The 25988-nt window shown below is 52.3% G+C and overlaps 1 protein-coding gene across 1 annotated transcript; it reads right to left on the bottom strand.

Annotated features, from left to right (window-relative positions):
- Positions 1-742: 742 nt before the first annotated feature.
- TRIM3 (tripartite motif containing 3) lies at positions 743-24995 on the bottom strand. The gene is made up of 12 exons (XM_032427138.1): positions 24877-24995; positions 16533-16698; positions 10544-10775; positions 10170-10321; positions 9764-9944; positions 8757-9489; positions 8529-8632; positions 3308-3475; positions 2953-3121; positions 2625-2695; positions 1447-1587; positions 743-1319 (listed from the first exon to the last, which is right to left on the bottom strand). The coding sequence occupies exons 2-12, from the start codon at positions 16661-16663 to the stop codon at positions 1167-1169; spliced, it is 2235 nt and encodes a 744-aa protein (XP_032283029.1). The 5' UTR covers positions 16664-16698; positions 24877-24995; the 3' UTR covers positions 743-1166.
- Positions 24996-25988: the final 993 nt, after the last annotated feature.

Below are 25988 nucleotides of genomic sequence, written 5' to 3'. Positions count from 1 at the left end.
CATGCCAGATGCAAGGGGCATAATGAGTAAGGTGCTACTTTCAGGTTAGGAGTACGACAGCTGTAGATTTAAGTCCAGGCTCTGCTCTTCATCAGTCATATGCCCTACTCCTCTGAGCCTCAGCCTTTTGTAGAGGGAGAAGTCATAGTCCCTCATAGTCCCTGCCTCCCAAATCATTGAGTGCTGGTTGTAATTATCTCTGGAACTGGCAGCCAAACCCTGGCCCACAAGAACTCAGGATGCTAGGACCCCCATTCCACCAAGGAGAATGAGCAACAACCATAGAATGGAGAACAAGCAGGGCTCCAGGCCTTCAGCACTGAGCTCTAAGATTGGCTCTGGAGTCTCTCACATGCTGTTTCCACGTGGGCTTAGCCCCAAGGTCCAGGTGGGCCCGAGCTTCCAGGATTACTAGCATAGCCTCAAACTGTTCTCCCTGCAGCTGCTGGCTGTGTTCTGGTCAAGGGTCATTTTTTCCCAGGCTCCTTCTCGGCTGTAGGGCAGACAGCCAAAGGACTTACTATTTCTGCAGGAGATGTGGGCCTAGAGACAGGGATTTGGCAGGTGGCTAAGAGCCCCACAGATTCACCCTCTCTTGCGCTCCACTCCCGAAACTTTAAAATATCAGGACTCTTTGGGAATCTGGATCCTCTGCCTACCTGCTTGTCCATCCTTTAGTTCAGAACGAGTCCCAACCTCCTGTACCCTCACAGCCCCACCCCACAAGAAAGCAACAAAACCATCTTGGTGAACACATTTACTTAATATGGGGGGTGGGGTATTGCTGTCTCTGTCAGTGTGTACAGGGTGGTAGGGAGACAACCAGAGGGACTTCTGCCCTGGAGTAAGAGGCTGTTCTGGCCCCAGGCTGGGGGGTGTGGAGCAGACTGAGGGGACAGGGCAGGTGTGTAAGGGGTGGAGGGTAGGGTGAAGCTCTGCACACATCCTTGGGACCACAGTCCAGGCCCACCCAGTCACCAAAGCAAGAACCGAATAAATAAAGTGCAACCGTGGGGTTGGGAGAGGGGGAGAGGGAGGGCACCGGGCGCACCCACGCCCACAGCCCACATTCAGTGCTGCCAGGTCCGGCCCACCTCCTGGCCAGACCCTCTTGTCCGATCCCCCCATGACTGTCCCTCCACGAGCCAGGCAGGGCCCCTGTGCAGCTACTGGAGGTAGCGATAAGCTTTAAAGCAGTGGTTGCCAGCATCGGCCACCACCACGTGTCCATCTGAGGTCAGGGCCAGGCCCTGCGGGCCATACAGTGGCTCTGCAGACGTGTTGATGTAGGACAGGAAGGAGCCAGAGCTGTCGAATACCTGGGGAAGGAGTGGACAATGGAGGGAGAGGTGAGAGCAGGCGGGTGGGAGGCATTTGCAGGGGCATGGGGAGGGGTGCATGGAGCACAGCAGGAAGCCTCACCCCCATGCCATCCCCAGGCCTCACCTGGATGCGGCTATTGCCCCAGTCAGCCACGATAATGTTCCCGTTGGAGTCCACCGCTACTCCCGTGGGGGCGTTGAACTGCCCATTGCCCTCGCCGTGGGAGCCAAACTTGAAGAGGAACTCGCCGTCGGCACTGTACACCTGGCAGGGGAGAGGGCTGGGGGCTGGGGACCTGGCCTCAGGCAGAGGGCAGGGCCTTAGAGGAGGTGGGGTGAAGCCCCAGGGCGGAGGACCCCCAGGTCTGCAGCTCCAGCCCAGTTCTTCCCACACCTCACAGCCATGCTTCCCACTGCCTACTGACTATCTCCAGCTAGCGTCCCTCGGGCGTATCAAATCCAACAGCTCAACTTCCCCATGCTCTCCTTCTCAGGGAATGGCAATACCCATTTGGCCAGGAGTCATTCTCAACCCCGCCTTCTCCTCTGCTTGACAACCAGGGAATTCACACAACGGGCTGATTCTATCTCAGATCTGCACCCTAGTGTATGTATTGCTACTACAGCGGTCCTCAACATTTCTCACCTAGATTACTACAAAAGACTGATCTTCCTGACACTTGTCTCGCCCCAGCCAGAGTGATCTAAGACCCAGGACTGCATTGCCCTGTGGCCTGCAAGCCTTCAGTGACTCCCCACAGCTCTTGGGAACAGAGCACACGAGACTCGTCGGCACTTGAACCACTCGCCTCTTCAAACTCAGTCTGAACTACTTGTGGTGTTTTGAGCACACTGAAGGGTTCCTGCCTCCAGTTCTTGGCTCCTCCTGTCCCCTTTGCCTCAAATCCTCTCCTCCTCCTCTCCCTCCTGGTGAACTCCCCTGCTGCTTTAGGTGGTTCTCTGTCTCACCTGAATCAAATGCTTCTGCTATGCCCTCACACAGTTCCTTGCACTTCCCTACCACATAACTGTAACATAATAATACACTGTAATATACGGCTTTACCTCTTCCCTACTAGACCATTACCAAGAAGACAGAGCGTATTTGCCTTGTTCATCACTGTATCCCCAGCTTCTAGCATAGTGCCCGGGACAAAGTAGCCATGCCATAAATGCTTATTGTTCAAAGAAATGATCTCAAGGTGGTGGTGGGGGGGGGGGGGGGAGGTGAGGGAGAGAGGGGTCTTGTGAAAGAGGAAAGGATGTTGGGACAGCGGTCATAGAGGGAGGGAGGACACTGACCTTCACTGAATGGTTATGGAAATCCGTCACTACAATCTCATTCTTGTTGTTCACAGCCACAAAATGGGGCCCTGAAAATACAAAGTGGTTTCTAGGGCAGTGAGCTGGGATACTGAGTGGGATGAATAAGGGTATCTGGGATGACAGAGCTGGGCTGCTGGAAAAGGGCGGTGCCTCAGAGGCTGATAGGTGCCTTGGGATGATGGTACTAGGGTACAGTCAAGGGAGGGGGGTCCTCTAAGGCCAAGGTATAGGAGGAGGGGTGGTTAAATCTGGGGTAACCAGGGTAGTTCTCTGGGGCTGGGGTATCAGAATTGTTCCACAATACCTGCAAAGTGGCGATCAGTGGCCCCACGGCCCCCAAAACGGCCAACCAGCTTGCCATTGGGCTGGAAGGTAAAGACGCAGCAAGACTTGTTGTCGACCACAATGATATGTCCATTCCGGTCTACGGCCACTCCTTTGGGGCCCATGAGACGGCCAGCTCCAATCTTGGTCTGGAGGAAGGGGATACCATTAGGGGCTTTATCCTGCCTTGTGGGGAGAGTAGTCCCAGCCGGACACTAAAGGAAAACCTTGGGCTGGGGATGGACCATTCCAGGCCCTGACTACCAGGAGGCACTAGAATGGTCACCTCAGCCGGCCATCAGAAGTGCAGAACACCGTGACAGTAGGCCTCTTACCTTGAATTTGCCCTCAGGGGAGAAGATGCTGACCCAACGGTTGTCATAGTCCGCCACAATAATGTCTCCATTGGTGTCCACTGCCACACCTGTGGGGCGCTGCAGCTGCCCGGGTGAGCGCCCTCGGACCCCAAAGCGGAATTTGAACTGGCCTTCATTGGAGAAAACCTGGAGCAGAGGAGCAAGGGAAGGAGCGGGGAGGAGGGGAGAGACTGTGGGCACAGAGGGAAGGGAGCGAGATCCTGAGGGAGGAGACCCCCCATTCATTCAGCTATTCAACCAGCACTTACTCACACCATGCTGGGGGGTACACAGAAGAATCAGACACAGCTGCAGACCTGAGGTGATACGCAGCACAGGTATGAATGAGAGAGACTGTAGGAATATGGGGCGGGGGGGGGGGGGGGGTGGCCAGGAAAGGCTTTGAGAGAGAGCTATCTGAGTTAACAGCCTAATAAGGGTGCCAAGAGACAAACCGCGTTGGCCAGTAAAGGACGAGGAAAGGCATTTAAGCAGAGTGAACAGTATGTAAAAGGCACAGGGTCCAGTATGGGGCTGGATTGCAGGGAGCACTCCCACGAACAGCAGAAAGAGTAAGGTTTTATCCTGGGTGTAATGAGGATTCACTGAAAATTTCTGGGCAGGGGAGTGACAAGATGAGATTTGCTTTTGTGGTGTAACAAGAAATATACTTGGTCTTTGTCCCAGTGCCTGGTGCAGAGCTCCTCAAACCCTTGGAATTTCCTGATTAATGGGAGTGTCTTTGTCATTCACAAGGAGCCCCTTTTGAGCTTATGCTGATGAGGTGACTTAGGAAGGGGCTGGAACCCAGAAAGACCAAATCATTAAAGGGCTGGAACTTTCAGCCCTACCCACCAACCTCTGGGCAGAAGAGGGGAAGGTGCAGATTTGATGTGCTCCCAAGTTGGTGCTGGGGGGGTGGTGTGCCCCAGTTCTACAGGGACCAAAGTTCCCACACTAGAAACTCTTCTAGACCTTGCCCTGTGTACTTCTCCATCTGGCTGTTCATCTGTATCCTTTACAGTAAACTGGTAGACCTAATTAAATGTTCCTCTGAATTCTATGAGCGACTGTAGCCAATTCATCGAACCTGAAGGGGGGGTCATATGACCCTCCAATTTATAGCTGGTCAGTCAGAAGCATAAGTAACAACCTGGACGTGTGACTGGCATCTGACATGGGGACAGTCTTATGGGAAGTGATGCTATCTCTAGGTAAATAGCGTCAAAATTCAGTTACATTTGCAGGACACCTGGTCAGGGTCCACTGAGAGTTGCTTGCTGGTGTTGGAAAAAACACATGGGAGCTTTGAAGAAAGAGTACTCTGGCTGCAGGCAGGAGTCCAAAGTGGGCGCTTGCTGGGCAGTCAGAGGTGCTACACTAGTCCAGGGGAGGAGGGATGATGGCTTGTTCCAGGGTACTTGCTGGAGCAAAGATGGACTCAGGACACATGGGAGGAAGACAGTAAGACTTGGTAGTGACAAGAAAGGGTGGGGTGTTGAACAAGGATGAGCATGTCCAGGCTAAGAGGCTGGCAAAGTAACCTTCCTCCTGGACAGAGTGACCCTTCCAACCTTTTCCCCTCTCCTACATCCTCCCTTAGCCACCCAACATGCTCAGGTCTCCCCATCCTAAAAACACCTCCTTTAATGCTCTTTCCCTTTACAGCCAAGCCAGGACCAGCCTCAGGGAACTCAAGTTCTGGGTCTTGGCCTTGCTCTTCCATCCAGACATGCTCCCTCCTTAGTGGACTAGACCCCCTGCCCCTGCCCCATCCCCATCTCTTGGGCCTGCAGGGCTGTTTGAACTGGTCCCACCAGCAGACATCAATCCCTCCTGATGTGGACTTCCAGCATGCCCTCAGCTGGCTGGCCAACCCAGCGGCTGGGGTCTGCCCTGGTCCCCTGTGGCAGGCCAGCACAAGCCAGCATGAGAGGGAGGCACCCTGAGCAGAAGAGCTGATGTCAGAGTGACTAAAAGCTCCTGCCAGATCAGCAGGGAGGCTGTGAGGCTGCCCCCCACCCACCCACCCCCCCCCAGTCTGAGCAGCTCAGTTTCCAGCTCAACACTGAGGCTTTGGGGCGGGGGGTGTCTCGCTCTTCCCTTCCTATCCTATCCCACCTCCGACACCTGGCAACTCCATTCATCTTGTGAATCTCAGAAAATTCCAGGTCACTTTTTCAGAGAAGTTTTTCAGGACCAACTCCAGCCCCTGAATCAATACACACACATAAAGGCAGGCCTCCATGACCTATGCTTTACAGTTCTCCCACTAACAACTGTCACTCCTGTAACTAACTGCTGAACACCCTCATCTCCTAAGAAGGTAAGCGTCAGGTGGCACAGGGACTGCCTGCCTGGTTTGCCACTGCATTCGCACTGCTGGCACGGCAATGGGCACACGGCAGGCAGTCAACAAATGCATGAATTCCTCCGCTCAAGCTCACACAGAACTGGTCACCTCCACTCAGCTGCCGCACAGCCGTCGCATGCTCAACATGTGCAGAAGGGAAATCATCAACTGATACCCAGGCCTGCTCCTGAACAGCAGCACCAGCGACCCAGTGCCCCAAGTCCTGCCATTCTTGATCCCTCCTTCTCCCTTGACCTCTGAAGGCTCAGCAAAACCTGCCATATTTGCTGTCTTAACATCTCCAGAATCTGCTGGTGTCTTCGTTTGGTCCTTAACACCTCTCTCCTATACCATGGTAGCACTAAGTAACTTCAGGATCTGAGTCCAGTTGGGGGTGGGGGGAGCAGAGAGACTAAAAAAAATAACACAATAAACCAGTGATTCTGATAAAGAATGAAGAGTGCTATAGCAAAGGCTGAGGGAACTCAGAGAAGAATGTGATTAATATTCTGCCTGAAGGAAATGAGGAAGTTTTCACAGAAGAGCTGATAAAATTTCTGGACTAAGACTATTACACAAGGATATAATATATACAAATCAAATTCTTCATTCAAAATCACAAAATGTTTTTTGTCTTCTGTCAGCTGATGCTGATTCGGCACAACAAAGGGATTTGCCTCAGCTGTCACCATAGACAGTCCAAAGGAGGAGAAGTTCACAAGGTCAGCAAACCTCATGAACGGGGTGGGGAGGCAACATCTATCTGGGAGCCTGGCCCATATCAAACTGGAGGACCCCAAAATAAGGGAAGCAGGAACTCAGCTCTGGAATCCAAGAGCCCAGCTCCTAGCAGTTATGAAATTAGGATGCAGGTGGAGTAGGAGCAAGAAGGAGGGCTGCTGTAGGAGCAGCAGGTATCTGGAGAGGACAGGGGGCTGCCCCAGGCCCTCCCTCTCAATTCCCCAGTCCCTCATCAGGGAGACAAAGCAGCAGACATCTTTATGTGCATGTGAGCACCCATGTGTGTGCACACCAGGGACAGTTTCCCAAATCTCAGCTTTTGGGCCAGAAGGCATCCCTGGCATAAGAAGGAGAAAAGGAGTTGGAAGGTGGAGGGTGGGACTGAGTAGGGCCTCGGCGCCACCCTCTCCCACCTGATCCCTCCCTCACTGTCTAGGCTGGACCCAAATGCTTCCACGTGCTGCCCTACGCCTCTCCATTCGTCTGCCCTTTGGAATAGGCTAGGAGTAAAAGCAGGCTGGACAGGACGAGGAATACGGCCATGGAAGAGTTCCTGGCACCTTCAGCCTGCTAACATGGAAAGCAAGGGGTGGGGGCAGCTGACATTGAGGGGACAGACCTGTGGCAGGGGTACTCAGGTAGGGTCAGAAAGAACTTTATAGGTGTTGTGAAGTAAGGATCTTCAAGAAAAGTTTTGCAACCTGATAAAATGTTTCCAAGAACTGAAGTGCATGGTAGTTAGAAACAATCCTGCACAGGATAAAATCAAAATTCCACAGCATCCTCTCCAAAACTGTTTACAATGTGCCCTCGGCTACTTGGCTCCTAATAGTAATCTACCTCCACCTGGCTGGGATCCTTCCAGTTCCCTGAACAACCCCCTCCAGCACTTTCCTACCTCCTGGCTTTTGTTTACAGTCTCCACCTGGACAATGATATTTTTCACAATACCTAACATTAGAAGGTTCACCAGGTGTCAGCACAGTGCATTATGTCATTTTAATGCTCCCAGCAACTCCATGAGGTATTCTTTTCCTAATTTTACACGCGTTAACTAAAGCTCAGAGAGTCACATGACTTGTAAGTGGCAGAGCTAGGATTCAAGCCCAGGTGTCTGGTTTCAGAGCCTGAGCTTTTAACTGCGATACTTCTACTTTTAACTGCGATACTTTTAACTGCTGGTGCCTGTCACTAGTCTCTGGGCTCGCTACAAGAAAAACAGAAAGAAAAGCATGCTTCCTGGCTTTAAGGAGCTCAAAGTGCAGTGAGGCCACATCCGTTTGTGTTGTGTGGCAGACGCTTCCATCAGGTGTGTGAGAGGGGTGCCTGGGTGACTCAGTCCTTGGGCGTCTGCCTTCGGCTGGGGTCATGATCCCGGGGTCCTGGGATCGGCCCCGCATCGGGCTCCCTGCTCGGCGGGAAGCCTGCTTCTCCCTCTCCCACTCCCCCTGCTTGTGTTCCCTCTCTCACTGTCTCTCTCTCTCTGTCAAGTAAGTAAATAAAATCTTTAAAAAAAAATCAGGTGTGTGAGGGACGGGGAGCACCAGGGCAGGACCACCTGTGAGGTTGCACTATAGTTTAGCCTCTGGAAGACACCTCTTTTCCCGTTACCCCCATTTGACTGTCTAGCCAGCCAGATGTTTGCAGAGACCAGCACCAACAAGAAACTGAGAGCCAGATACTCTGGAGCCAGGCTGGTATGATGAAAGAAAGCAGGGGAGCCTGCATCCTAACCACGTGGGGACAGGGGAGAAAGGAAGCCAGTCAGGTGGAGGCTCAGAGAGAGAAAGGTATGAAGAATGAACCAGATCTTTGGGCTCCAGGAGCTCGTGTGGCCTGAGGCCCAGCCTGGGAGGTAGAGGCTGCAAGCACAGTAAAACCCCAGGGCCTAACTGTGAAGGTGCAGGATAGTGTCGTGGCCAGTGGGAGTGGATGGCAAGTAGGTGGATGAGGGATGGTGCTATGATTCATTGCTCTTTAAGGACCGGGACTATCTTCAAGGACTGGTTCATCTTTCAAGAGGTGATCTGTACACTCTTGTTTTTTCAGGAGGCTGTAGTTTGAGGACCTTTATTGGCGTCACAGGAGAACAGGAAAGGCGCTTACCTGGATACATTGGTTGTTACTGTCTGCTACCACTATGCGGCCGCTGCTAGCTGCCGACACTCCCTGTAAATTGGTGAACTCGCCCTTCTCTCTTCCTCGGCTGCCTGTGGGGAAGGCAGGGAAGGAAAACAAAGCAATTCGCTGAGGTCCTTTAGAGTCGCCCTCCCGATCCGCCCTGCCCACGGCCTGAGCCCGCCCCCCTCTGGCTCCGCCCGAAGCCATCTGTACCGACACGGAAGACAAGCTCGTCCTCAATGGGGTTGTCCTTCCGTTTGCCGCCCGTGCTGTACATGGAGCTGGGCCTACGCACTGCCTTCTGGCGCACGTGGCTGCCCGGGCCGCCGGGGGACTTGACGCGGCGCTTGACGTCGTCCGGGGAAGGTGGCAGGTCCCCAGGACGCAGGGCTCGCACGCGGAAGGGGCTGCCGCGCACCGGCTGTCCGTAGAGCAGCACTGAGAGGAGGAGCTCGCCTTCCGTGCGCGCCGTGTACACTAGCTCGTACGTGCCGTTCTTGTGGTCCACCACTGGCACGGGAAGGCGCGTGCCATCGGGGCCGGTGATCTCGGCGCGCAGCTCGGCGCTGCCCGTGCGCACCAGCCTCCCATCCTTGTCTTTGGTAGTGACGGTGAGCGAGGCTGGCTGGCCCACAAGCGCCTGGCGCAGGCCCTCACCTGTGGCCACGGTCTCGTGTGCGGTGGCGCTCGTGGTGAGCAGCGCGCCGAGATTGAGCACCGATCGCCGCAGCCCGTCGACCTCGAGGACCAGTTCCAGCTGCGCGTTCTCGTGTGGCCGCTCCGGGAAGGCCTGAGCCGCCAACGCAGCCAGCCGCTCTCGCATGTGCTTGCGCACTAGCAACACCTCCGGGGCCGAGCCCAGGCGCAGCGCCTGCTCCGCGAAGCTGCAGCTGCTGCCGATGTGTTCCTGACCCTGGCGCAGTGTGTCTAACTGGGTCTGCAACACCTGAGGAGGAGGTGGGGGAGGTTTGGGGGCGCACACTGGCACAGAAAGGGTCTCTGTGATTGCTTAGGACCTTACGGTACTATAGCATGAAAGAAATGCGAGAGGGTGAGTATGGACAAGGGACACAGATACCGCGGTACCTATGGGGCCAAGTCGGGAGGCAGAAAGTATAGTCTGGGGAAGGGGGTGCCCAGGTATGGGAAAGCAGGAAAAGCATAGTGGCGATAAGGCCATCCCACAATGGACGGTGGTAGGCAAGGGTGAACAGACGCACCTTCTGCTTGGCCCCACAAATGGCCTCCAGGTCGCTGACCAGAGCCTGCTTGCGCTGCTGCAGCGCTTGCTCCAGGTCCTCGAAGGCCGCGCTGATCTGGGCCAGGGCCTCGGCTTTGCGCTCCTGCAGCTGCTGGCTGATGCCGCCCACTAAGGCGATAGCTGCGGACAGCTGTGGCAGGCTGGGGGGGGCGGAGAGGGGGACATCGCATACTGGGGTTGCCTGAGGATGCCTTCACCAAGCCACTCCTTCTCAGGGGGGAATCTACTGTGCCCCCTAGGAGGTCCCCTACCTGAGACCTCCCTGCCCTCCCGAAGAATTTTATTTCTAGCCTCCCCAGCGTCCCTCCCCTGTCCGTCACTCTCCCTGACGGCCCCACCAGCCCAGGTTCCCACCGGGCTCCTACCGGCCGCGCACCGCCTCCAGCTGGCGCTGCAGGGCCGCCTTGTGCTGCTCCACCACGTCCCGCAGCAGCACGGTGCCGTGCTCCCGGTGCTCCCCCGCGCGGCACTCGCCGCACATGGCCGTCTCGCAGGCCTCACAGTAAAACTCCATCGTCTGGCGGCATAAGCGCTCCAGTCAAGCAATGACTAGACACCAAACTTCTTCGTCTCCTCCCCTCCCGCTCTGCCCTCCTGGCCCCTCACCTTCCAGGTGTGCCCCTACCTGGCCCACTTATCCAGAGAAACACCCTCTTACCCGCAGCCACTTGGCCCCTCCCCCAACCGCTCCTCGCCCTCCACCCCAAGTCCTGGCCTCACTGGGCCTGCCTGGGCCCACCTTGCCTTCATGGTTGGGGCAGGAGAGGGGGCGGCCAGCCACTGCGCTGAGGGGGTGGGGGTCCTCGGGGTCGTGGGCCCCATCCGGTGCCTGCTGCATCGCCTCCATGAGGCTGCTGATGAAGAAGTTGTTCTGCAGTGCTGAGACGCCCTGCTCCGGGAGGATGGACGTCTGCCGACACACCGGACATGACAGCGTCAGGCTCTGGGCAGGGATGTAGTTCTGGAGGCATCTGGCCAGGGAGGAGGGGGAGTCAAAGGAAGGAGGGGTGGGCAAAATCAGTGCACCCCTCCTCACGCCTTGCAGGGATGCCAGTTCTTCTCACAGATGTACACTTCATTCTGAAATCTCTCTGGTTGGCACACACGTCTTGTCCTGCCAACAGGTGTAAAAGGCCTCACCTTTCACAACTGAGTAAAACACATCCCTGATCCCTCTCAGAAGAGCAGACAGATCTGCATTCCTCACACTGTGTACAAACACAGGCTCACCTTTCACAGGTGTTTACAAACCGTTCTCATAGAAAATTGTGCAACTAGCCCCTCCCCCCATTAACTCATTAAACATTTACTGGCTGCCTATTCTTGCCAAATCTGTGCCAAGCCCTGGCAATAAACAGATAAACCCAGACAATGCCCATCTCTAAAGTATTTCCAAGTCAACAGAGAAAAAAAGTCACAGAAAGAGTTTATAGAAGTAAAATAATATAATGATAAGGGCATGGGTCTGGAGTTAGGCTGCTGGGTTCAATTCCGAGATCAGTCATCGATGTGACCCCTGATAAGTTACATAACTTTATGAGCCAAGGATCCTTCCTTTGTAAAATGGAGACAGCACAGACTTCGCAGGGTGTTGGAGGGAGGGTTAAATGTGAAGTGCTCACATGCCAACTCACAGCACTATATATTGTAGGGTATTAGTATTATTTATTAAAAACAAGGAATACTTTTCATGCAATGATAAGGAAATGTGTAGAAAGGGCATCTGGCCCCCCGGGGAGGGGTGCGCGGGTGGTGGAGAGAAAAGCCAGAAAAGGCTTCAGAGGATGTAAGCTAAATCTTCCTGGATAAATCATTGTTAGCCTAACCAAAGAAAAGTGCAGGGAGAAGAGGAAGGGTGTTCCAGACACAGCATCGTGTAAGTAGGAAGCAGTCTGAGGTGGCTGGAGATCAAGTCCAAGGAAAGAAAGGGTAAAAGAAGTCTGGAGAGAGAGACAGGGGCCAGTCATGGAAGGTCACATGGGCCACATTAGGAGTTTAGAAATTATCCCAGGAGCACGTGGGTGGTTCAGTCAGTTAAGCATCTGCCTTCGGCTCAGGTCATGATCCCAGCGTCTGGGATACTGGGATCGAGCCCTGCTTTGGGCTCCTCTTTGGGCCCTCTCCCTCTGCCTCTGCCCCTTCCTCCACTCATGCACGTGCTCTCTCTAATAAATAAAATCTTTTAAAAAAAGAAAAGAAAAGAAAAAGAAATTATCCCAATAGCAAGGGGAACACCAGGAGCATGGTACAGCCAGGTTTACATTTTATCCTCTTCATTGCCTCTGTGTGAAGGATGAATTTGAACGTGATGAGGCGGCAGACAGCATCATCATCATCGTCATTCAGTTTATTAAGTACTATGTGCCAGGCGCTGTGCTTTGCACTTTATGTTTATGTTAATGGACTCAAAAAGGGAAAGTCATCCAAGGTAACAAAGCCAGCGAGCACTGGAGCCTGGATTCAAATCCAAGGCAAAACATGTGCTTAGCCAAGATACTCTTGCAATAGTCTTGTAAGAGATCTTGCAGTAGATGAGAAAAACCCGGAATTAGGCAGTAGCAATGTAGACTATGAGCTGGAACAAATTTGAGAAGTATTTAAGAAGTACAGCAGTGGGAGGTGTTAGGTCTGAGTGGATATGGGGAGTGAGAGATGAGTCTCGGTTGACTCCCAGATTCCTAGCTTAGATGACTGAGTGGATGGTGGTGACAGTCACTAGGATGAGAAACACAGAAAGAGGAGTGGTTTATAAAGGCGTTCAGCTTTGATCTGGCTGAGTTTACTGGAACAGTCGGACATCCAGGTAGTGGGGCACAGGAGACAGCTGGGGAAAAGGCAGAGAGAGATGGGATGCCATCGACATCGAGGTAGCCTCTATAGCCACGGGAGAGGATGAGATGAGCCCAAAAGGTGTATTCAGTGACAAGAGCAGAACAGCAAATACTGAATGAGAACAAAGAGGAACCAGCGGAGGGGTAGGAGGAGAGACACTGACAAGGCAGTGAAGTGGGTAGTGCATTTCCAGAAGGAGGGAAGGAGCAGTGATCAGTGTCAAAAGTGGCTGAGGAGTCAGGGGAGGTAAGGACTGAAAAAGGCCCCCTGAATTTGGCCAATGTGAGAGTGCTTTCATCTGTAAGGAAAATGAGGAGAGGGGGGAGTGCCAGGGAAAGGAAAGGTGGGGAGGGTGGGAGTTTGAGAAAGAAGGTGCTTGAGGGACTGCATGGCAGCTAGCTGGGGGACAAAGGGACAAAGAAGAGTTCTTATCTGTTTGTAATGGGAGCCTTGAGCATATTTATGAGTTGCAGAGCCAGGAGAGAAGGAGATGTAGAAGAGACAAGACGAAGCATGGACAGGTCTCTGGGAGGGGGGTAATGGCTCTGGGTGGCCCGAGGAGGAGGAGTGGACCCCATTCTCTGAGTGGGGGAAAGGGGAAAGAGAGAGTGCAGGGGTGAAGTTAGAGAGGATGCCTCACTTGCCTCAGGCAAGATCAGCTGCTGAGAGTGAAGGAGGGGTTCAGGAGACTGGTGAAGGCTGGGATTAGTCACTGAAGGGAGGAGGAGAAGAAGCTTTCTAGAAACACAGCCCTGGGCTGTGTTTTGAGACCATGAATCTGTGGAGGGAAGATCTGCATGGTGCACACTTTCCCATATCCCCAGTCTCTTCTCTTAATGTTCTCTACACCTCTGGATCTGCATTAATTAATTTTTATTTATTTAATAAACACTATGTGCCAGGCACAATTCTAAGTGCTTCACAAATATTAACTTGTGACCTAGTTTTCCCAGCAGTTGTCTCAAGTAGAGAGTGGTTTTGTCTCATACTCCACATTCCTTAGGGCCAGAAGGTGGGGTTGAGTCCTCCCCACCCGCCCTGCAGCTGGAACATTTCTATTCTCCAGCTCCTTGGAAGCTCATGCCTTCTGTCTATACCACCCTCCTGTGATTATCTCCAGTTGCTATCATGGCTGCTTCCCCAATGGCTAAGTCTTTCTTCCAGCTCACTCTCTTCTGTTCCTGCTGCCCCCCCCCCCCATATACACACACTCCTGCCATCACTCTCAGGGGCTCTGACATCCACGAGGTGACCCATCCAGCATCAGGATCTCAATTCCTTGACCTCCTCACACCCAGTGATCTCTTCCTCCATTTCACCTCTGCTGTCCCCTCTCATGCTCCCCCTACGTCCCATTTCTCATCGCCAGTCACTGCATCAACCCTGAAATCTGAATTTCAGCCATTAAAATCTGTCCCCCTGCAGCTCTCTGCCCAGCTCACTGAATCTGGGGTTTCCCCTGCAAAATTTCTGTGAACTCATCAAGACCTCATTCCTATGTGTTGAGCATACCTGGCTTACACTACCTTCCTAACTGGTTACCTCTTTCCATTCTTGCTCCTCTGTAATCCATTCTCCACACAGCAGGCAGGGGGAGCTTTAAAACCTAATCTATGTCACGTTAATTCCCAGCCTAAAACAAAAACAAAAACAAAAACAAAAAACCTCCTCCAATGGTTTCCCATTGCATTTAGAATAAAATCTAAACACTTTCCTAAAACCACCAAGTTCCTCATGAACTGTCCTGGTGCTTTTGGACCTCACTTCATTCTCCTCATTCAGCCACACTCACCTTTTTTGATCTCTGAACATGCCCAGTCTACCGCTTTCTGAAGGCCTTGGCATGGGTTCTTCTCATTGCCTGGAACAATCTGCAAGTCTGCCTCCTCATCCTCAGGCCTCAGGTCAAATGTCACCTCCTCAGGGAAGCCTTCCCTGATGACTCTATGCAGAATAGCCCCTGACTCAACCACCCCCACTCAATCCTTGTTTATTTCCTGCAAAGCACTTTAGCACAGGCTGCGACTGTTCGATATTTGCTTGCTTACTGTCAGTCACCCCCTACTAGAGCATAAGCTCTTGGAGAGCAGGGACCAAGGGATAAATGAATGAGTAGCAGTGAACAGTGAAGGCCCTGCAGTCAAACCTGGATTCAGACCTCAGCTATTTACTTACTGTGGAGCCTCAGAAACAGTTCTTAATTACTCAGTGACTCTGAGCCCTAGTTCACTCCCCTCTAAAATGGGGATAATAAAGTATCTACTGTGAGGATTAAGTAATTCAACACACGTATATCAGGTAGCCAGTCCCTGGCAAATAGTAAGCAATCGATACATTGTAGCTACTAGTATCATAATTTCTCAGGCACTGATTTTCTCCAGGACTGCTCAGTGATCTGGGCGGAGGAGGAGGTGCAGAGATGTCCAATTACAGTTGTGATCCAGGGTTGAGCATCTGCTGCACGGGTTCAGAAAAGAACCAAGACCTGAGGGAATTGTGGCACCCAGTCAGATGCTCAGCCATTGGGTCTGGCATGGGTAGGAAAGGATGGAGCTGGAGGCTGGACGTCTATACCTAGTCAAAGCTGGTAGAGTGGGAATGGGGTGATGGGAGCCAGGAATGGGATACCCGAGTTTATGACCACAGAAGTGATATTGGGTGATGGGGGGATGGCAAGATCCAGGCATCTGGAGGTGGTATGAAGGACGTTTCCGGAGAAACAGTCGAGAACCAGAGGCCTAAGTGAGTAGTGAAGTCACCCAGGTTGATGAAAGAGCTTGGAATAGGCCAGAAGGCTGAGACTGTTTCCAGTTGATGACAGGGTGAGAGCAGCAGAGCTGACCTCTTAAAGAGCGATGGGATTGGAAGGGAAGTGTGTCCCCATGGCAGACACAGCTTTCTGTGAAGGCAGGAGGCAGCGGGAAGGCTTGGGTGGACACAATGGTGAGAGGACCCAGGGACCAAAGGCTTCCTGGGGCCCTCCGGGTAAAGGCAACAGTCTCTAACAGGTCTACAAAGCCCCCTGTGGTGTGGGCCCCACCTGTCTCTCTAGCTTCACCCCCACCTCTGCTCCCGCCTCACCAGGCTTCCTCCAGACCTCCTTACCTGACACATTCCCTCAGGCCACATGCCTTTCCCCATGTTCTTCCTTCTGCCTAGAATGCTCCTACCACTCCCTTCGCTAGTTAGCTCACTAACTTCACTTAGTGCATCCTCCGGGTCGCCCCTCAGGGAAGCCATTCCCTCTCCAAACTGTTAACAGATCCTAGCTAAACTCTTGTCGCTTAGCACTTTATTTGCAGCCTTATGAAGGGGGTAATATTTTTCTGTAGTCTGGCTATATGATCATTTGATTACTATCTTTCTCCTTTAACTACACTGAAAGCTCTTTAAGAGCAAGTATTAGATCTGTCTGCTTATCATACCCCATGCCTGGGATAGTCTGGCACATAGTAGATGCTCGATAAATGAATATTTGCTGAATGAATAAATAATGGATAAAAGCCTAAAGGCTGGAAGTGGTTGCCTTTCACTCAGTGCCTCAGGACAACCATGAAGACAAGCAGGGAAGGACAGACCTTCAACCATCCTCCCACTGGTGACAAACTCTTCTGGTGCCACCACTCGTGGAGAGTCCCAGTTCTGTCTGATGTCTCTGGCAGTGTTGAAAGCTGCCTTGAGGTTTGGGAAGGGGCAGGGACCATGACCCAGTGTTACCAGCCTCTGGTCCTCTCACACATTCTTGCACCAAAACCTCATCGCCTGCAGGTTGGGGTCCATCTGCTGCCCTCTGTGTGTCTACATCTCCCTCCCCTCCTACAGGTTTACACATGCCACCCCCGTCTCAGGGGGGCCTGCAAGCTCCTCATCCCTCCCTGGTACACACACACCCTCACCTCTCACAAAAGGTATGCAGGCAAGGCAGAACCTTGGGGCACCGGTACCGATCCAGGCAGATGCTGCACACCAGGAACTGCTTGTCCATCGGCTGGACCTCTGGGCCAGGGCTGTCCTCCCTCTTCGCCATAGTGCCCACAGATGGTTCCCGCCACTCACACCAGCCTGTGTACAGAGAGATGGTCAGCCCCAGGGAAGCCCACACTCCCTCTCCCTACCTGAGCCCCACCAATCAAATTCCCTGCAGAGAACTAACCCCATTTCTTCCCTGCCAGAGGCAGGACGGGCAGTGACCAGGGAGGGAACAGGGTGAAGCTAGGTGGGCTGAGGGACCTCTGAGCATGGTGCTCTGGTTAACCAGACTTAGGGTTAGACTGGGTTTCAAACCCAGCTCAGCCTCTTACCAGGTATGTGACCTCAGACAATTCATATGACCTCTCTGAGCCTCGGTTTCCTAATTTGCAATTATGGGAATAATCCGTACCTTGAATGGATGTTTTGAGAATTTGAGATAGTGCATGTTGAGTGCACAGTACAGGGATGCCCACTTTCAGTGAAACACCCATCCTTCACTTCCTCTGCCTTCCCCAAATCCTCCTCCAGGCAACCCTCTTCATGGAGGGTCTCTCCTGACTACCTGCGGCTCTTCTACCTATGCTCCGATCCACCTCTCAGCACACCTGTCCGCGATCATACTCAATCAGTATCCACATCCAGTCAGTATCAGGTCTGGTGGAGCCTGCCTCCCAAATACTTCTCCCCTTTTCTCCAAGCACACAGCTACTGCCCTCGGTTCAGGTTGCCACCAAGTCTCTCCTGTGATACAGCAGCAGCCTCCTAATTGGTATCTTTGTCTCCTCCCTTGTGCCTCTCATCCATCACCCTCCCAGCTAGACTGACGCTCCTAAAACACAGGTTCCATCTTGTCACCTACTCCCCATTAAAATCCTTCAATGGTTCTCCACTGTCCAGAGGACAAAGTCCAAACTCCTTAGCGTGGCCAACAAGGCTTAGCTTTGTCTGGCCCATACCTCCCTCTACTACCTCATGTCCCATGATTCTATGATCAGTCACATTGGTTTCTCTTCAGTTCCTGGAAAACTCCTTGTTCTCTTTTACTTCTGGGCAGTCACACATTCTGTTCTCTTTGCCTGAGATCCTCTTCCAAGTCCCCCTTTGCCTGGCTGGCTCCCACTTATCTTTCAGGTCTCCACATAAATGTCACTTTCTCTAGAAGGCCCTCCCTGATTTCCTGAAGTCTGGGTTAGGTATTCCACCTTTAGGTCCCTCCATGCCCTGTATTTCCTCCATTCTAGCCTGGATATGCTATACTGTAATTTTCTTCTCTGCTTCCTCCACTGCATGCAGAGTTCTTAAAGGCAGGCATTATGTCTTATTTTTTTTTATTCCTAACACTTAACACAGAGCCTGACATAAGGATTGATCTATATTTATTGAATTAATTCAGTAATTCAACAAATATTTATTAAGTGCCTACTTTGCACAGGCGCTGGGGACAGAGTGATAAACAAAACAGATATGGTCACTGTCCTTGTGGTGGGGAGTGGTGACATATATTTTATTGTTTATTTATTTTTTTAAACATTTAGTTATCTTAGAGAAAGCGTGTGCACCAGCAGGAGGGGCAGAGGGAGAGGGAGAGAGAGAATCCCAAGCAGACTCCATTCTGAATGAGGAGCCAGATGTGGGGCTCGATCCCACGACCATGAGATCACAACCTGAGCTGAAACCAAGTGTCAGACACTTAACTGACTGTGCCACCCAGGTGCCCTGACATATATTTTTAAAGTAAACAGACAAATATATACTTACAAATTGTGGGGGGAGGAGAGTGCTATAAAGAAGAAAGGATCCTATAAGAAAGAACACTTTTTTGTTTGGGTGATCAGAGAGGGTCTCTCCAAACAGGCAACTTTTAAGCTGAGCTCTGAAGAATGGAAGGAAAATGGTAGGGATGAGGGTGGGGGAATCAAAGAGTGAGGGATGGAAGGGCGCCTGGGTGGCTCAGTCGTTAAGTATCTGCCTTCGGCTCAGGTCATGATCCCAGAGTCCTGGGATCAAGCCCCACATCGGGCTCCCTGCTCCGCAGGGACCCTGCTTCTCCCTCTCCCACTCCCCCTGCTTGTGTTCCCTCTCTCGCTGTGTCTCTCTCTGTCAAATAAATAAAATCTTTAAAAAAAAACAAAAAACAGTGAGGGATGGAAATCATTCTGGGCTGAAGGAACAGCAGGAATGAAAGTTCTTAGGCAGAAGGCTCACTGAGAACCTGAAAGGACCATGTGGTCAGTGCAAAGTGAATAAAAGGCAAGAGATGAGTCTGGGAAGGTAGGATGAAATGAGATCACCAAGAACCTTGATGTTAAGAATTGGCATTTTATCCTAATTGGGGGTGGGGAGAAAGGATGGTGTAATTTACAAAAAAATAAAAATAAATTAAAAAGCTCTTCTGATAGGTATGGGGATTGAGGAGGAACCAGAGTGGAGGCAGGGAGACCAGTCAGGAAGCTACTTCAGTTCTTCCCGTCAGATGATGTTGGGTATCAGCAGAGATATAGGCAAAAAGGTAGACTGATTCGAGAAATACTCATGAGGCTGAATCAAAAAGACATCACAATGGATTGGGTGTGAGAGGGAAAAGGGAATGCCGATAATGACTCCCAGGTTCCTCACTTGAGGACATGTGGACCATGAAAGAGACAGTGAAAGCTGAGGAACTGATGTGGGGCATTCTGTTTTCGGCAAGGGAAGTTTGAGGCACTGTAGGATATCCAGGTGGAGATTCAAGTAAGGAATAGAATATAAGCTGAGTAGAATAGAATCTGGCTGGTTACCGATTTGGAAGCACTGGTCTATTAATGGCACTTAAAGCACTGAGAATGGATGAGTCCCCCTAGGGACAGAGAGTGCAGAGAGAAGGAGAACCCAAAGGGGTGGAAGAAAACCAAGAGACCATGGAACCAAATAGACCTAAGGAAGAGAGTGATTCAAGAAAGAAGGGCTGATGAAGGCAGATGAAGACTGGAATGCCCACCAGGTTTGGCGGTGGGGGCACAGCCGGGGCAGCAGCGGGGCGACAGTGGCTGAGTGATAAACGGACGTGAAGACATTCACAATAGTAGCTGTAGACAGTTCGTGAGAGAAATGAGGCCATGAAGGGAGGCAGAAAGACAGCTGGACTACTTCAAAACAGGCAGTGGCTGGAATCAGGTAACCACTATCTGTGCCCAGCTAGATGTGTCACAGGTTCTGTAAAGAGAATGAATGAATGAATGAATGAATGAATGAACGAAGGCATGCATGCACGCACTCCATGGGGGCCAGTCCAGAACCCTCTCCAGGTTTGGGCTGAACTGCATGTGTCTTATGTTTGTGTAAGAGTGGGCATGAGTAGGAATAGGATAGGAAGGGCATCCCTGAGAGCATCCTCTCCTGATGCAGGCACTGGGATTCTGAGGTTCTCTCTCCAGAGAAACCTAACACCAGGACACCATAGCAGGAGGAGGACAGACTGAGGATTGGTGGAAGGAACAGGAGGCGGGAGCCAAGCTGAAGCTTCTGTCTGGTGAAGGGGAGGGCTTGGAAGGAAGAGTAGGAGTGGTCTATACTGGGCCCTGCTGGGGCCGCTGGATATCAGGCTCCGCCTCTCCAAGCCCAAGGGGCTCTCCCAGCAGGTCACACAGGGGCGGGGACTGGGCTACGTCCAAGGACGGACAGCTCCTCCCTCCCTTCCCCTTCCTGCTTCAGTTCCCCACCCAGACTTGCTGGGCATGCAACCGCTGAGGCCATCCCCCAGCCTGAATCACTAAGATTCCCTTCTTCTCTTGGGCTCCTACTCCCACCTCTCCCATCCCACCGTGTCCTAGAGATCTGCCTCCAAGGTCCTATAGGTGATGGTTTAGGTGGACTGATTTTCACAGCAGAAATCTGGAGGATCTTGAACTCAGAGCTGAGAGTTCACCTCCTTCCTCAGGATGCCCACTGCCATCCCCACATCCCTCATCCCACCCATCTTTTATGGCTCAGTTCTAAAAGCAACTCATTTCCTCATGCAGCATTCACTCAACACCTCTGCTCGGACTGGGAATACAAAGATAAACAGTCATAGCGCGGTCCTCATGGTTCCACAGTCTAATAAGTAGATTACTGCAATGCAACACGGAAGGCTCTGTGGGGAAGCACGAGTTGCTACAGAGCACAGAGGTCATCTAACCTAGAGCTGGGGCAGGGGAAGGGGTTACTGAAGATTGGGGGTCAAGAGAGTTCTCCTGAAGAAAGTGCCATTCACACTGAGAGTCACAGAGCGTGGGACCTTCTGCACCAGGAGACTGAATCACACACTGTGACAGAGGAGGGCTAAGAAATGAAATGGAGTGATGGGCAGGAGCTAGATCACACAATGCTTTGTTGGCCCTATTAAGGAGTTTAGGCTTTACTCTTCTCTGCTTGGGGATTAAGGCTTTATCCAAAGAGCATGGGAAACCTTGGGATGGGGGGTGGGAGGGTAGGGGAGTGGAGGCAGGTGGGTAGAAAGGGTTTAAGTATAATCTAATAGAGCCCCAAGAGTCACTTTTTGACGGCTGTGTGAAAAATAGTTTAGAAGGGTCACCAGGGGGAAGGTGAGACTGCATGATATTCCACAGGAGGGGTGATGGTGGCCTTGACTAGGGGAGTAGCAAAGGGGAGGTAGAGAGAAGTAGATTTCATAGGGAAGAATCAACAGAACTTGATGACTGGTTGGTGGAATGTCAAGAGTAGACAGAGAAGAAAGAATTGGAGATGATCCCTTGTTTTCTGGCTTGGAAACTCTGGAAGAGGAGCAGCTGGATGAAACGATGAAAAGTTCAGTGTTTTCCTAAGACAAATCTGAGGTGGCTATGGGACATGTGAATGGAGAGGTCTGGCTGGCAGTGGGAAAGATAGGCCGGAGCCTCGGAAAGAGGTCGGCCTGGAGGCAGTGATTTGGGAGTCATTGGTGTAGAGATGGTGCCTGAAGCCATGGAATTGGCTGACATCACTCAGACAGAGTGTAAGGAGAGAAAGAAGAGCCTGTGACTGTGCCCTGAGGAACCTCAACATTTAAGGGATAGGCCAGGAAACAAAGCTTGCTTGTAAAGAAATTGAAAAGGTGTGGCGAGAGGCAGGAGAAACCAGGAAGGAGAGACATCGTGAAGACCAAGGGAGAAGAAGCTTCATGAATAAGGGAACAACCTTCATTGTGAAATGCGGCAGGGAGGCCCTAGGATCTAAAGCCGAAAAGAAGCTGTCATTAGCTTTAGGGAGTATGGTTTCCAGAGGCTGGAAGAGAGGAAGCCAGATCCAGAGGGCTGAGAAGGAAGTTGATTGTGAGCAAATGAAGAAAGCCAGTGCTGACTCCACTAGATCCTTGGCATCTACAAAGGATATATTTCAAGGCTTTTCAGTTTCTCCAAATTCTCAAACAGCTTCCAATTTCCCCCACGACTTCCTTCTACAACCTCACGAGAGTCCCAGGACACATGATTTACACAGCTGTGGCTAGAGGTAGGTGACCAAGGCATTGTTAAAAAATGATGCAAGAGGTCAGCTCACTTGCTTCTTAAAATGACTCACTCCTGTACACTAAGCCCCAAGTGCATTTGGTCATTTGAGACCTCAGCAAAATGACAATGACTGCAGGTTACAGTTTTGGGGGGTTTCTCTGGAACAGAAAAATCCCTGGAGGAGGTAAAGTCCTGAAAGCCCAGGAATCCTTTCAGTAAGATTGACAGGGAAGGAAAGTGATGAAATTCACAGGGCCATCTCCCCCCCCACTGCCAGACTGAGCAGGTGGATGAAGCATCCAATCAGCTGATCAACCTAGCAAACAATCTGACTGCCCCAGGCATACTCTGGACCAGGTTCTTAACCTGGGAACTGGAGACACAAAGCTGAAACTGATGCACTCCCTGACCCTCACAAGTTCTCAGACTAGTGTGGGAAAGAGACATGGAAACACATAACTATAATGTGCTAAGTGTCATGATACTGACATATTCAAACTGTTGTGCCCGAAACAAGGAGGAAGTCTCTAACTCTGAAGGTGGTGTTGGAGAATAAAGAAGGCTTCCAGAGGAAGGGATATATGAGCTGAGTCTTGCAGGAGCTTGATAGGTACATTGGGAAAACAGTGCGTAAAGGAACAGAAGCATGAAAAATTAAGAAACATGGACCAGTTGGGGCAAGAGAGCAAGACTCAAAAGGGCAGAGGTTGTACTAGATGTTTTCATGATCCGCTTGATATGGATTCTCCACCTGCCTCTCTGGCTGTGCCTTCACTGCCCATTCCTTAAACGTCTAACTCCCCAGGGCTTTATATTCTGCAGGCTTTCATACTGTGCCTGGGAAATCTCATCATCTCCCATGGTTTCAGTTACCATCCACTTGACTCCCAAAGCCTTATCTCCTGTGCAGAAAACTTTCTGGAACACCAGGCCCATATACCCAACCATATCTTGGACTTCTCTACATGGACGATGCATAGAGATTAGTCTAAAACTGAATTCATTTTCCCTTAACCTACTCTTCCTGCTGGTGTTTCTCATCTCAATAAAAGGAACCACCATGCACCTGGCCACACGAGCCAGAACCCTGGGAATCTTCTCAATTCTTCCTGTTCTTTTACCTTTCAGATACTAGCTATGACTATATCCTTGATTCTGCCTCTAAAATGTAACCAAGTTAAAAGGAGCTAGTCTTGACTCTATCACTAATCTCACTAATGCAAGTAAGACTCTGGCCAAGTTTCTACTCCATCCTCTTACTTGTAAATTGGGATTGTCTTTTTGTTCCCCAAATCTGTGATTCCCAAGGACCTTTCAGCCAAAGGTCCCTACAGACTGTATTATGTGCCATGATTAAATCCCACCATGAGGATTTGATTGCTGGTTTCCACAGTAAGGCTAGGTGTGTTAGAGGGTGTTTGCAGTTGCCCCCACCTCCCTTCCAAAATAAATGTTTGCTAAGTTTAGGGCACCCATGACACTCCCTCTGGGCACCCTCTACTCTAGCCATATGGTTTTGCTCTGTTTTTCTGAACACGGGCTGTGCTATCACAACTATGGGCCTTTGCTCAAGCTCTTCTCTCAGCAAGAATGCCATTGTCCCCTAAGTGGCTGAGGCAGCACCTGGCACACAGAGGGTGCTCAGTATATGCTGGTGACAGGAGGGCCATGTTTAAATCACTGCAGTTCCCTCTCACCAGACAGAGGGGCAAAAGCACAGGCAATAACAAGACAAGTAAACAAAGTTCCAAGGAAAAAGACCTCTCTACTTAACATAAAAAAGCTCTTTCAAAGCATAAGGTAGTAAGTGCTCTGTCACTGGAGGCATGCAAACCAAGAGAGGCAGGGCACCTGTCAGGCCTGCAGCTCTGATTCCAATTTTGCAGCAAATCAGAGCCCTACTTAGGGGATGAATGGGCATTGGTGAGCTGGACAGACAAACAGGGAAAGACCTGTGAAAAAGACCTCTGCACCCACTCCAACCTCCCAGATCTCATCTTCCTACTGGGGCTAGTCCTAGGTTTATGCTGTCCACATCAGAGACCCCCACACCAGGAAAAAGCCCAGGACCTGCCTTCAGTCAGACCGACCTCCCTGGTGTGCAGCCTGCCCCTCCAACCTGCAACCATCTGTCCCTGCAGGTTTGTAGCCCAGGATCTGAAGCCAAGTCCAGAAGGGAGGAGGCTAGAACCAGGGAGGGGCCTGGGGTCTTCCACACGGGGCCCAGGCTGAAGGGGAATCGGAGGGGTCCTTTCCTACAACAAGCATCCTCCGGATGAGGCTCCCTGTCCAGGGAGCAGGGCTGGAGGAGGAAAAGAGTGTCCTCCACCTTGGCTGGTGGGTTTCTGGGTGCCTGAGGAGGATGGAGGTGGGAGCCAGGGGTGGAAGTGTCTGCACCAGGGAGAAAGGAACCCTTCAGACAAGCTGGGCCACAAGATTCCGGAGTCCCATTCAGCAACCCCACCCGCCACACCACCACCACCCTCGGCCGCAGCGTTCGACACCCTCCGCCTACATACAGAAGCTCCCAAACCCCGCGCTCCTCCAAGGAACGATCACCCATCCACCCGCGCCTCCCCCCTCAAACATGGACCTCACGTGAGCAGCCACAGCCCGAAGAATCCCCCCACTGCTCTCACGGACACGGACACGCCTCACGTGGACAGAGACAGACACAGCTTTTGAAAAGCATCTGTGCCCCCACCCACAGACACTCGGACAGACACACCGCCGTTCGGACTTGGACCCGGAGCCGGGCAGACAGGGACACAAATGCACCCTGGGGGCCGCCCGTCGCACTCACCGCGGCGGAGCAGGATGGGAGCACCAAGGCCCAGACTGCGGCCACTCGGAGCGGCCCGCGGCGCTGCCCCCGCTGCCAGCGCCCGTCCGCCCGGCCCTGCCCGCGGCGCCGCCCCACGTCCCGAGCCTCCGCCTGTCCCCGCGCCGGCGCCGCTGCCGGACCCGCCGCACAGGCCGGAGGGAGGGGCCGGGGCGGGGCTGCGGACCAGCCGCGGGAGGGGGCGGCTCGGGTGCTGAAGACCCACCCACGCCCCGCCCACCACCGCGGAGGCCCCGCCCGCCTCTTCCCTACCCGCCCTGCTCTCCCAACTCCCTGGAGGCTCCTGCGGGAGCTGCCTCCGCTGGCCGGCCCACCGGGCAGCCGCGTGAACCGGATCCCGGGTCCCCGATCCCTGCCAGCGGCTTCTGGCTCCCGACCGCTCTGGGGCAGGGCGGCGTAGTAGGTCTCAGGGACTGGGCTGAGGCTCCGTCCAGAAAACGCAGCTGGGCAGCAGAGATTTCGGACTCTGGGAGCCGGTCCGGGCCCTCCAGGAGGTGCACTTCCCGTCTTTCTTGGGGGCACCTTCGGAATATGCTAGTGTGCTCTCTACTGCGGAGGGGGACACGGGTATAGTCTGTACCTCGGCACGGATCCATGGGCGGCGTAAGGCCCCCCAGGTGGAAGGGCAGTACCCAGAGCGCTAGGAGAAGGGGCGGACGGGGTGAAAGGTTGGGGGACTGGATTTGGCTGTGTGCCTGAGCCTCCCTCAGGAGCCCCCTCGCGAGGAGATTATGGTTCGGACCATCCAGCGATTCCCTTCCACACTCCAAAAACCAGAGCAATTCAGAATCATTGCATTGTGGAAAAGAAGCCCCAGTGGAAAATAATAAAAACTATAATAACAGTTAACAGGGACCGAGTGCTTATTATGTGCCAGAAACATAACGAATCACTTTACATATAGTGTCTCCTTTAATACTCATAATCGTAATAGGCATCTTCTCTTATTAGCTGTGTTTTACAGGGGAAGAAACTGAGGGCCCTTGGCTCAGTTTGAGCTTTGCTTTAGAGCCTGCCTCCAGTCACCTGGAGATTCAGTACCGTATTTCATGTTGGAAGTCCCCCAATGGCCA

Source organism: Phoca vitulina, unplaced genomic scaffold (genome assembly GCF_004348235.1).
Source record: "Phoca vitulina isolate PV1807 unplaced genomic scaffold, GSC_HSeal_1.0 scaffold36, whole genome shotgun sequence".
Lineage (NCBI taxonomy): Eukaryota > Metazoa > Chordata > Mammalia > Carnivora > Phocidae > Phoca > Phoca vitulina.
The sequence above is the reverse complement of the archived record's forward strand: the minus strand, read 5'-3'. Positions and strand labels throughout refer to the sequence as shown.